The sequence below is a fragment of the Marmota marmota genome, unplaced genomic scaffold (genome assembly GCF_001458135.2).
Source record: "Marmota marmota marmota unplaced genomic scaffold, marMar, whole genome shotgun sequence".
Lineage (NCBI taxonomy): Eukaryota > Metazoa > Chordata > Mammalia > Rodentia > Sciuridae > Marmota > Marmota marmota.
In genome coordinates this window covers 49,323,813-49,333,353 of record NW_026000229.1, presented here as the reverse complement: position 1 = coordinate 49,333,353, position 9,541 = coordinate 49,323,813, and the positions used below count along the sequence as shown (strand labels likewise).

The 9,541-nt window shown below is 42.4% G+C and overlaps 1 protein-coding gene across 3 annotated transcripts in view; it reads right to left on the bottom strand.

The window, feature by feature from the left end:
* Nucleotides 1–9,541, bottom strand: part of Samd4a (sterile alpha motif domain containing 4A) — a 212,414-nt gene extending 202,873 nt beyond the window's left edge. Inside the window, exon 1 of one of the 3 annotated variants that reach the window (XM_048793328.1) lies at nt 9,302–9,541. In XM_048793328.1, the coding sequence (XP_048649285.1) occupies nt 9,302–9,497 (196 nt within the window). In that variant the 5' untranslated portion in view covers nt 9,498–9,541. The remainder of the gene's footprint in view (nt 1–9,301) is intronic. The other 2 variants (XM_015480904.2, XM_048793329.1) reach the window with 2 other exon arrangements.

The following is a 9,541-nucleotide window of genomic DNA, read 5'->3' as shown; positions in this document are numbered from 1 at the left end:
AAAAAAAAAAAAAAAAAAAGAGAGAGGGGGGGAGGCAACCACATGGTAACATCATTCATACAAAGTTCTAAGGCTACTAAAAACCAAAAGTTCTTTTCATGCATGTTATTGCTGAACCACAACACCTATTCTAACCCACAGCAGTGACCAGCTTGATGACACACTGTATTGGTTCTCCCTCTTTCCCTGTTTCTCTCTACCTAGCTTCCTTTCCCATTGCGTGGGATCTGTGTCCCAAATAAACCACCTGCACAGCCAGCCCTTGCCTCAGGCTCCACTCTCCTGGGGACCCCAGGCTAAGTCACACTCCATCAGCACAAATAATGATGTTGAATGCATGAGCCCTGAGGCACAGCACCAGAGACCTCCCTTCAGGCTGACAGCCACCAGAGTCAGGCCTGTCAGTCACCAAAGCCACTCTAAATCCACACAGCTAGACTCACCTGCCCTACTTCTCTCCATTTGATTCATCAGGAAATGGGGGTTTATCAAGGCTCTGCTGAAACTTAGATATGCGATGCCCAGCAGAATTCCTGTGATCTACCAGAGCATGCAGTCTCTCCATGAATGCTATCTCCCTTCCTTTCCCATTCCCCCAGAAAAAAGGAAGTGACATTAGCTCACCATGGTCCATCCTTTCCATTCTTAGCAAACTGATACTGGTTCCTATTTTATCATCCAAACGCTCACAAAGCACGGTAGCTTATTTAAACGCTCTTATGGGATCTTGCACAGAACCAATGTTAACCTCACCAATGTATAGAACCTCCTTTCTCCCACCTTTTCCCTTTTAGAACTGAGACAGTAGTCTTTATCTTGAGGGGTGGATGCTGCTGATTCCTTTACCTCTTCAAAAAATCCAAAAGTGCTTTAACATTGACATTTTTGTCACACATTTTAACTGTTAAAATGACATGTTCAGTGCACATACACAGAAATGTATGCAGCAGAGGCAATGTTACGTATGTATTTATGCTGCTCACAGATACTTAAATTGTACTGACAGATCAGGATAGGCTGCTTCAGAAATTCCAATAATTGCACTTTATGGGAGTATGCTGGGGAAGTGGGAAGATATCTCTCCCATCCGGCCTCTGGAACTGACATTCTTGCTCTTTCCAGCTCAAATTTAAAGTCCACAACATCAGCAAAAAATTAAAATATAAAAATAAGTATGTCTTTCCAGGAGCCTCATTTGCCATGGGACACTAATCATTAGAATGCCTGGAAATTCCAGCAGGGACATGTCCAAAAAGCAAGGGGAAATGAGACAGAGTCCAACTCTCCTGTTCTCAAACACTGACTCAGTTGGAGCTGTGAAAGATAGTTCCAAGAACCAGGCAGTGAATTATTGCTCAAAGCAGTATATAGAATGCTCAGTAGTGTAATGAGTGATCACACTACAAAGACAAAAAACATGCCTAGCTCAGAGCTTATGTATATAACACTTCAGAAGATTTTTAAGACAATTTTTAAGACACACTTGCATCACAGAAATGCTCTTTGAATAAAGCAGTCTGTGGGGTTTTTCCAAGGCCAGAGAGAGTCTGGTATACATTACCAGTTAAGACTGACAGAAGAGTGTCACCAGAAGCACACTGTCCTGTCCCTCTCTTCCCCCCACCTTCCAAACAAGTGTTGTCAGTAGAGCAAAGAATGGTTCACTTTGCATATAAAGCTGCCTTAAAACTGTAAAAGAAACTCTGAAAATGACCTTTCTTGTAGCAGAAAATTCAAGTGGGAAAAAGAGAAATGAACCCCATCCTAACACTACCATCTGAGTCAGCTTCAAACCTGACCCTAAATGAAGACTAATAGGTTAGTGACATTAGATTGAAGTTGAGATGGTGGAAAGAGCACTGAACTGAGGAGAGTCCAGTTCTAATCCCAGATCTGCTGGCCACGGCTTTGTCAATCAGTATTTCATCTCACAGACAGGGGACCATGCTCAGCCACAGATTTTCAAACTACCCTCCCTGGAAAGTTGGGGTTGGGAGGAGGAGACTGCAGGCATCTGCTTCCCACAAGCTTTCATGGAAGTTTTCATTTACAAATGAAAACCTTCTGATCCACATCCATAAGACTTAAAAGCCACCGCACCAAGTCACCTCTAACAGTCGAGGTTCTTTCCACTCAAAGTGAGATCCACAGACCCACAGCATCAACATCACCTGGGAGCTTATTACAACTGCAGGTCAGGCCTCCTCACAGACTTCCTTAATCAGAGTTTTCAGGAACAAGATCCCCAAGTGATTTGTATGCACATTAAATTTTGAGAAGAACTGGTCTGACACATTTATGTTTTCCTTTAAGTGTTTTAGACGTTATTGCTTAACACAAGTCTAATCAAAGTATCCTGCAAAAGTATCCTACTGGGAGGAACCAAGAGAACTACAACCAAGTCTCAGAAGTTTATGGATGCTTATGAGAGGTGAAAATATTAAGTGCCCAGAGGTTTTGTTTTCCTACCTTTAAATGTTAGAAATCATGTGTTTGGATTGACTCAAGGATGTTCCTTTCTCCATTCATCAAGAGATCATACCTAGTGGACAATATGCTTCATGCTTCCCTCTCTCTAACCTATTCATATTTATCCTTCGAAGGCCCAGGAAGCCTGCCTCTGACATGACACTTGCATGGAGTCCCCTCTAGGCATGGTTTTCCAAGTGAAACTGGCATTACTGGTATTAAAAAGGCAAGAATCTTGTGAGCCCTAAAGCACTTGTCTCAAATGCCACAATCAGGTTGACATCTTCTGTTCATCTTCTTCTTTTTTTTTTTTTCTTTTGGATACTGGGGATTGAACTCAGGGGAGCCACATCCCCAGCCCTATTTTATTAGAGACAGGGTCTCACTGAGGCACTAAGTGCCTCACTTTTGCTGAAGCTGGGTTTGAACTCATGATCCTCCTGCCTCAGCCTCCCAGGCTGTTGGGATTACAGGCATGTACCACCGGGCCAGGCTTGCTTTAGCTTCTTGCACAACCCAAGTCACCGTGAGTGAAAGGGAGACCTTTCACTTGACTCCAGTTTGGTTCTCTCATCAAAACAACACCATTTAGCAACTGTTGATGGTTTAAGCATTACATCTGTGTTTGTTTAACCTCCACAACTTGAGTGTAAGCTCCTTGAGGTGAATTATTACACTGACTTCACCCTTTGGCAGAGCACCCAGCTCTCTGTTGGGGTATCTGGTGAATATATATGTACTCAAGAACTTAGCCCCACGGTTTTTTTGCAGGATACTGATCACCAGGTACCATTATTATGGTAATATCTACCACATAGAAGAAACCACAGAGCCATCTGATATTTTCCCCCTCATAAACTAAAATCAGAAAACTATAGTAAAATGTTGATATGTGGAGTGGGAACAAAAGCCAGAAATCAACTTCTGAGTTCCAAGGAGTCACAGGCTCCTACATAAAAACAGGTTAGTTCTTGGGAACCCCAAACTGGTTCTCAGGGTGCTGCCTTCAGAGCAAGGCCCAAACCTTGAGTAGCTAACCAAAAGAATGTTCGGTTCCTACTCTGAAAGTTCTGCTTTCTTGGGGAGAATCCTGCCTCAGGCGGCTACCACAGAAGCAAAAAATAGCTCAGAGGAGACGTCTGATTCTGCATCTTAATCTATGTGAATTGGATGAGTTCAGTCAGGCCTTAGAAGGAATGATTAGGAGGGATGAAAAAGTGGTGATTACAATAAGACAAAGATTTCTATGCACCCTACACTTTCCCTAGCAACTGGATTTACAGGACTTCACTGATGAATGGAGACAACTCCCCAATTTCTCCTCAAGGTGAAGCAGTGTATATCCCTCATCTCCTGTTGTTAAGTCTCTTCAGAATTACCCCTCAGCAGACAGATGGAGCAGTTTTCAATTCCTTCTCAGCACCCCCAACCTCCGTTTGCCCCCACTTGTTTACTTAACCATCAACAAGCCAATCTGATTGTTGTGAAGTCTGTCTGCCTCATACTTGCTTTGATGAGGCCTGTTTATAACACATACTCAGTGGCTGAAGCCCTTGAGCAACTAAGCTAAACAACTAAATCCAAATAATTCACAACAAAGAGTATGAACGTGTATAACCTGCTACAATTCACAATCAGTAACTTGCTCAGTCGCCCCAGACCAACCCAGAGAAAATTATAGCACCCTCAGTGAAAAGGATTTCATATAGAGGGCCCCTATATAGTTCATTCAACCAAATGAGTTTTTTCTTTTCACATTCACCAACTGAAAAAAAAAATGTTGACAAGTTATTTGAGAAAACTGGGTCAGGCTGCCTGCTTTTTTTTTTTTTTTTTTAAGGACCCAACATGATAGAGTAGAACAATGAAGGTAAATGGTAGGTAGAACACAGCAGTATCTTTTTAGGGTTCCAAGTCCTCCCTAATCTCTTCTTCAAGATTCCTCACATGAAAAGATTTCTGACCATTTAGGAAAATACCATTTATATCAATTCCACATTAATGAGTGGTGAACTTAAACCTGAAGGATGAAATAGATCCTTGCTGGGTCATTAACAAGGACCTTCCAGATCATAACAAGGGTTTTTTTTTTTTTTTTTCCCAAAAAAACCCATTATTTTTACTGATGAGAAAACTGAGGCTCAAAAATTAATCAGCCTAGTCTGATGAATTTCAAAATCTATACTCCAAGAATCTTCCATAAATTATGCGCTCCTGTGGGTATACACAGACACTTGAACAATACTTCTCTTTCCTTCTCAATCCTTCTTCCCCACAGCCCCAGTACACTGATGCCCCATGACAATGCCACCAGAGGCCAAAACAGAAATTGAACTCATTTGCCTCTTGCTCCATTTTTGCCTCTCTGAGAACCATGCATGTACCAGGAGAACTCTTCCCCGAAAATATACAAATACGTGAATACAACACTCAGCATACACACCCACACCCATAAACCATAATCCTCACACGTACCATATATGACACACTACCCTTACCACACACAGACACCTCCTAATCCACCCCCCCACATCAAACACTGCATAACCCACATGACCCACACACCACACACACACACCCTTTTCATCTTTTAACTCTTCATCTTCATTTGCAGCAGGCCCCAGTCTTAAAGTCTTCTTCCGTTCTTTATCATCTCTGAGGGATTAACTCTAAATTCCTTGGCTGGCAAAAGTCCTGTCCACACATTGCTTCTGCTTCTAATTGGTGCTCTTTAGAACTCAGCACTCTATATTCTTTCAGCCAGTCCGAACTTACCATTTCTTGCACAAAACCAGTTCCTTTTACAAATCAATGCTTTTTATAAATTTTTTTTTCCAGCTTGGAAAATATCTTCTTGCTTGTTCTCTACTATCCTCTTTACCTACTAAACCAACTTTTATTCACCCTTCAAGACTCTACTCAAACACATCTTCTGGACCCCTGCCCCCAGCAATTAGCTGCTAGATTCACAATGCTCCCAGCACTCTTTCCTCCATACTTTTAATTTAATCCCATATTTATGCACCTATGATATTATACTAGTTATTGACTTAACGCTGAGAGTTACATATCATGTACCAGGTCATGAAATACAGTAAGATACCTCTGTATTCCCATTGTATAAGACTGAGCCAGAAAAATAGTAGGCAGTCAGAAAATGTTTGTTGAATGCATAAATGAATTAAAGAATTACAAATAAGATCTTATTCATATCATCAGGAAAACCTCTTCTACTTTACTCCATTTGTGATCTAAAAAAAAGGGGGGGCCCTTTCTAAAGTTATGAGGTGCTAGAAGCAAACCTCATCTTAGAGAGATGACCATGACCAATATCCAATGACCACATCTGGAGTGAAAAAGAAAAATACACATGCATGCGCGCGCGCACACACGCACACACACACACACACACACATATCCATAGGGACTGTGTTAGTCAGTTTTCCATCACTATAACATATGCCTTGAGATAACAAACTTCTAAAGAGAGAAGTTTATTGTGGCTCACAGTTCAAGAGATTTTAGTCCACAACAGGTTGGCCTGATTACTCTGGGCCTCTGGTGGCATATAATGGCAGAGCAAAACTACTCAACTTATGGCCAAGGAGTCAGAGAAGAAGAGGAAGGGGCAGGATCTCATTGTCCCCTTCAAGGGCATGCTCCCAATGATCCCAAGATCTCCTACTAGGCCCTATGTCTTAAAGGTTGCATACCTTTAACCCAAGCTGGGACTAAGGCTTTAACACATGGGCCTTCAAAGGTCATTACAGAACCAAATTATAGTAGGGACTGAGACAACTATTTTCTTTGGATCTCTGATAACCATGAACCTGAGGCAAAAGATCAAACAGTGAATCACTGGATTCTCAGTAACTTTAAGAAAATGAAAAGTAAATATTAAAACACATCCCACAGATCTCAGATAAATCATGTTTAATGTTCAGGCTCTCTCTTGATTTAAATATAGAGTCCTGCAAAAAACAACCAAATTCACACAATTACTAATTATTCTTTTCTTTTCTTTTTTTAAACTGAATCAAACCCCAGATATGAATTTGGTTCCCATTTACCACGTTTTAAAATCTCTAAACACTAGAATAAATGCTATGTTTTAATTGATGATTACAAAATAAATAATACTGGATGACTTTGGTAGGAGAAATCTCAGCCACTCAATGAATGAGTCATTCTGCACAGCCGAGTTTTCTGAATTGGTAAGAACAGCTTTGGAGGTTAATTATCTTGGGTGTAAATATTTCCCAAGTATATTGAACACTTCCCCAGCTTCTTAAGAAGTGTATTTTTTAAAATGCACTCTTTTGGTAGTCTGCTTTAGTAAGTAGAAATTATTGGCTTATATCATCAAAAACAGATGCCTGCAGGGTCAATTAAGGTTTCCCACCTCAATAGTTCAAAGCCTTCAGGGCTTGTGCTCCAATTCTTGTGTCTGAAGTTATAGTTTTTCTCTCTCCTTCTTATCAGATTATCAGGGGGTCACTTTTCACTGCTGATTACAGCAGACTCTCACCCTATTCTAAATGTACTATTCCCAATACACTAAGGATTATTTTTCAAATTAAAAAAAAATGTTAGGATTGTGTTTAGAATAAAAGTAAGAATGTTTTGAAAGGGGGAGGGTCTCAAGTATCTGGATTTTTATGCCATCTACTCTGCTAGTGTTGCTAAGTAGACATTTTTTGCCTCCTTCCTGGTTCTTGGCTAAGTTCCAGAAATGCAGAAAGGCACAACAGGTATGCTGGAACAAATCTTGATGCTCTTTATGATGCCTACCCTCCAAAGTAAACTAGACCATTATATGACCTCCCTAGTGATTTTCTGTCCTGGCCACGCAACAAAACAAGTACAAGGGTTTCCATGCAGGCAAAATGTTTAGGCTGAATGATTAATCCAGAAACTGGTAGATGGTCCCCACCTTACATAACGTTTCTATATTTTGTACTTCTGCATCATTTAGCAGCACAAATAGGTAGGCATTGTAAACAGGTATGGTTAAATGAAAAATTTCCAAATGACTTTTAAAAATCACCGAGGTTGAATTTTGTTGAATTATATTTTTTTTAAACTAAGTCACTCGTTGTTAATACTATACATCTAATTACTCACTAAACAGATAACTGCTATACTGGGAAAAAATCCTCTCCATTACTCAAAAGGAAAAAAATATTGCTCGGCATTTAAGTAACATGAAGATGATTATCATTAAACAGTCCCTACAAGAGTCAAAGTCGAGCATTCAACATATAAATGACTGTACTTAAATTCTTCACATTCTACAGCATGAAAAAGTTTATATAATCTTGTTTGTCAAACCTGAGAAAGCAAAACCAAGCAGGTAAACTGAGCTACCCATTGGCATTAAAGACAGAAGCAGACAGAGTGGATCATCAGTTACCTACCTAATTATGTTTCTCCACCCTAAGGAAGAAGGTTGGCCCTTCTACTATTTATAAATGTGGAACTCAACCAAAGGGGGCCCTGCCATTGCCTCCCTGGAGTAACTGTGTAGGCTGTCAGGCTTGGGATGAATGGAATCTCCCTCAGAATGACCCTCCATACTTGGCAGTGCAGGATCCTTTGGGTGCAGTCAGGAAAAGGCCAGTGAGAATTTCCAGCAGTCACTTCCACCCTATGATTCTATATATGGAAACATCCCATTCTAGCTTCTTCAGCATCATGAGCACCATACCAGGGAGGAGGAATGAGGAAGAGGCTGGCTCTCCTCTTGCTACTCTGAAGGCACACTCACTTCACTGTCTCCCAAGTCTCCATGACTGGACAGGACCTTGTCATCAAATAGCCCAGACCTCTTCCTATTCTTGCAGGCCAGCAGCTCTAACATGGAACAGCTGGAAGAGGACCCTACATTCTTTTCTCTGCATAAACACTGGGGGCTCTGTTCACCCTCCAGCCAGCAGCAAGAACCAAAGAATTTCCCCATCCAAAATCACAACCATCAGACTTTCCCCCAACCCCCAGTCTCCCCTTACTACCAGGATATAATTTCAGTCTGTCACCACACATACTAGCAAATGGCAAACTGCTGGACCTTGGAATATAGTCACTTTCTTACTAGTTGAGGTGTCTGTAAATACTAGCAGGGTAATGTGAAACAATTCTATTCTATTACTCAGGAAAGTTTCCTAACAAAAAGGACTGAGGAACCCAACCTCAGTTGGTTGGGTTCATGGCCTGTTCTTCCAACAAGATCCCTACCAACATGTATAATGTCATGACCAGTAAGTGAAGCCACATCATAACCGTACTGCAAATGTCATCTTAATAGTCTGTAACATCTATATATTATTCTGAAGACGAACCTCTAAAACCGTAATATTCGTGTGGGAGGTGGGAGGAGAGAAAAATAAAATTGCATTTTCAGGTATTCTTCATAAAGCCTAACCCAAGCTTGGCTGCTGAAGGGCAGTCCCGGGCTTCTTCATGTGTTGCTGAAATCCAGAGCCACGTTGCCCAAAAGAAGAAGGGAGGGGGGCGGGTGGAAGCCCAGAAAATCCAGACTCTACGTGACCTGACTTACTTATTTCCCAGGAAACTGCATGAGAGAAAAATCAATCATTCATGCTACCGTAGCTACCACACGGAATGGACTGAGGAGTTCACAGTGGGCAAAACACCAAAGCAGCCAGCGGAGGTAAGTAGGCGGCGAGGACCGGGTGTGGGGAGGAGGGGTATATGTCAACGGCCCCGGGGCGGGTGCCGTCCGGGTCCCCACCGAAGGCGGTCGAGGGGCGGGGTTCCGACCCCAGGCGGCGAGACTGGGTTAGGGGCAGGACCGCGGTGGCCGCGCACTTACCCGGGCTGTTGGCCTCGCCTTCCAAGACGTGCAGCTCGGCGCAGTCGGCCAGCGAGTGCTCCAGGCAGAGCTGGAGGAAGCGGGCCTGGGTCTGGCTCACGCGCTTGAGCAGCGACAGCAGCGCAACAGTCTGCTCGCACTCGTTCCAGCCCTTAAACCAGCCCGCCAGCACCCCGACCTGGTCGCGAAACATCATGGTTAGGGGGCCGCCCTCGGTCTACAAAGCCCCTCGGCGCCCCT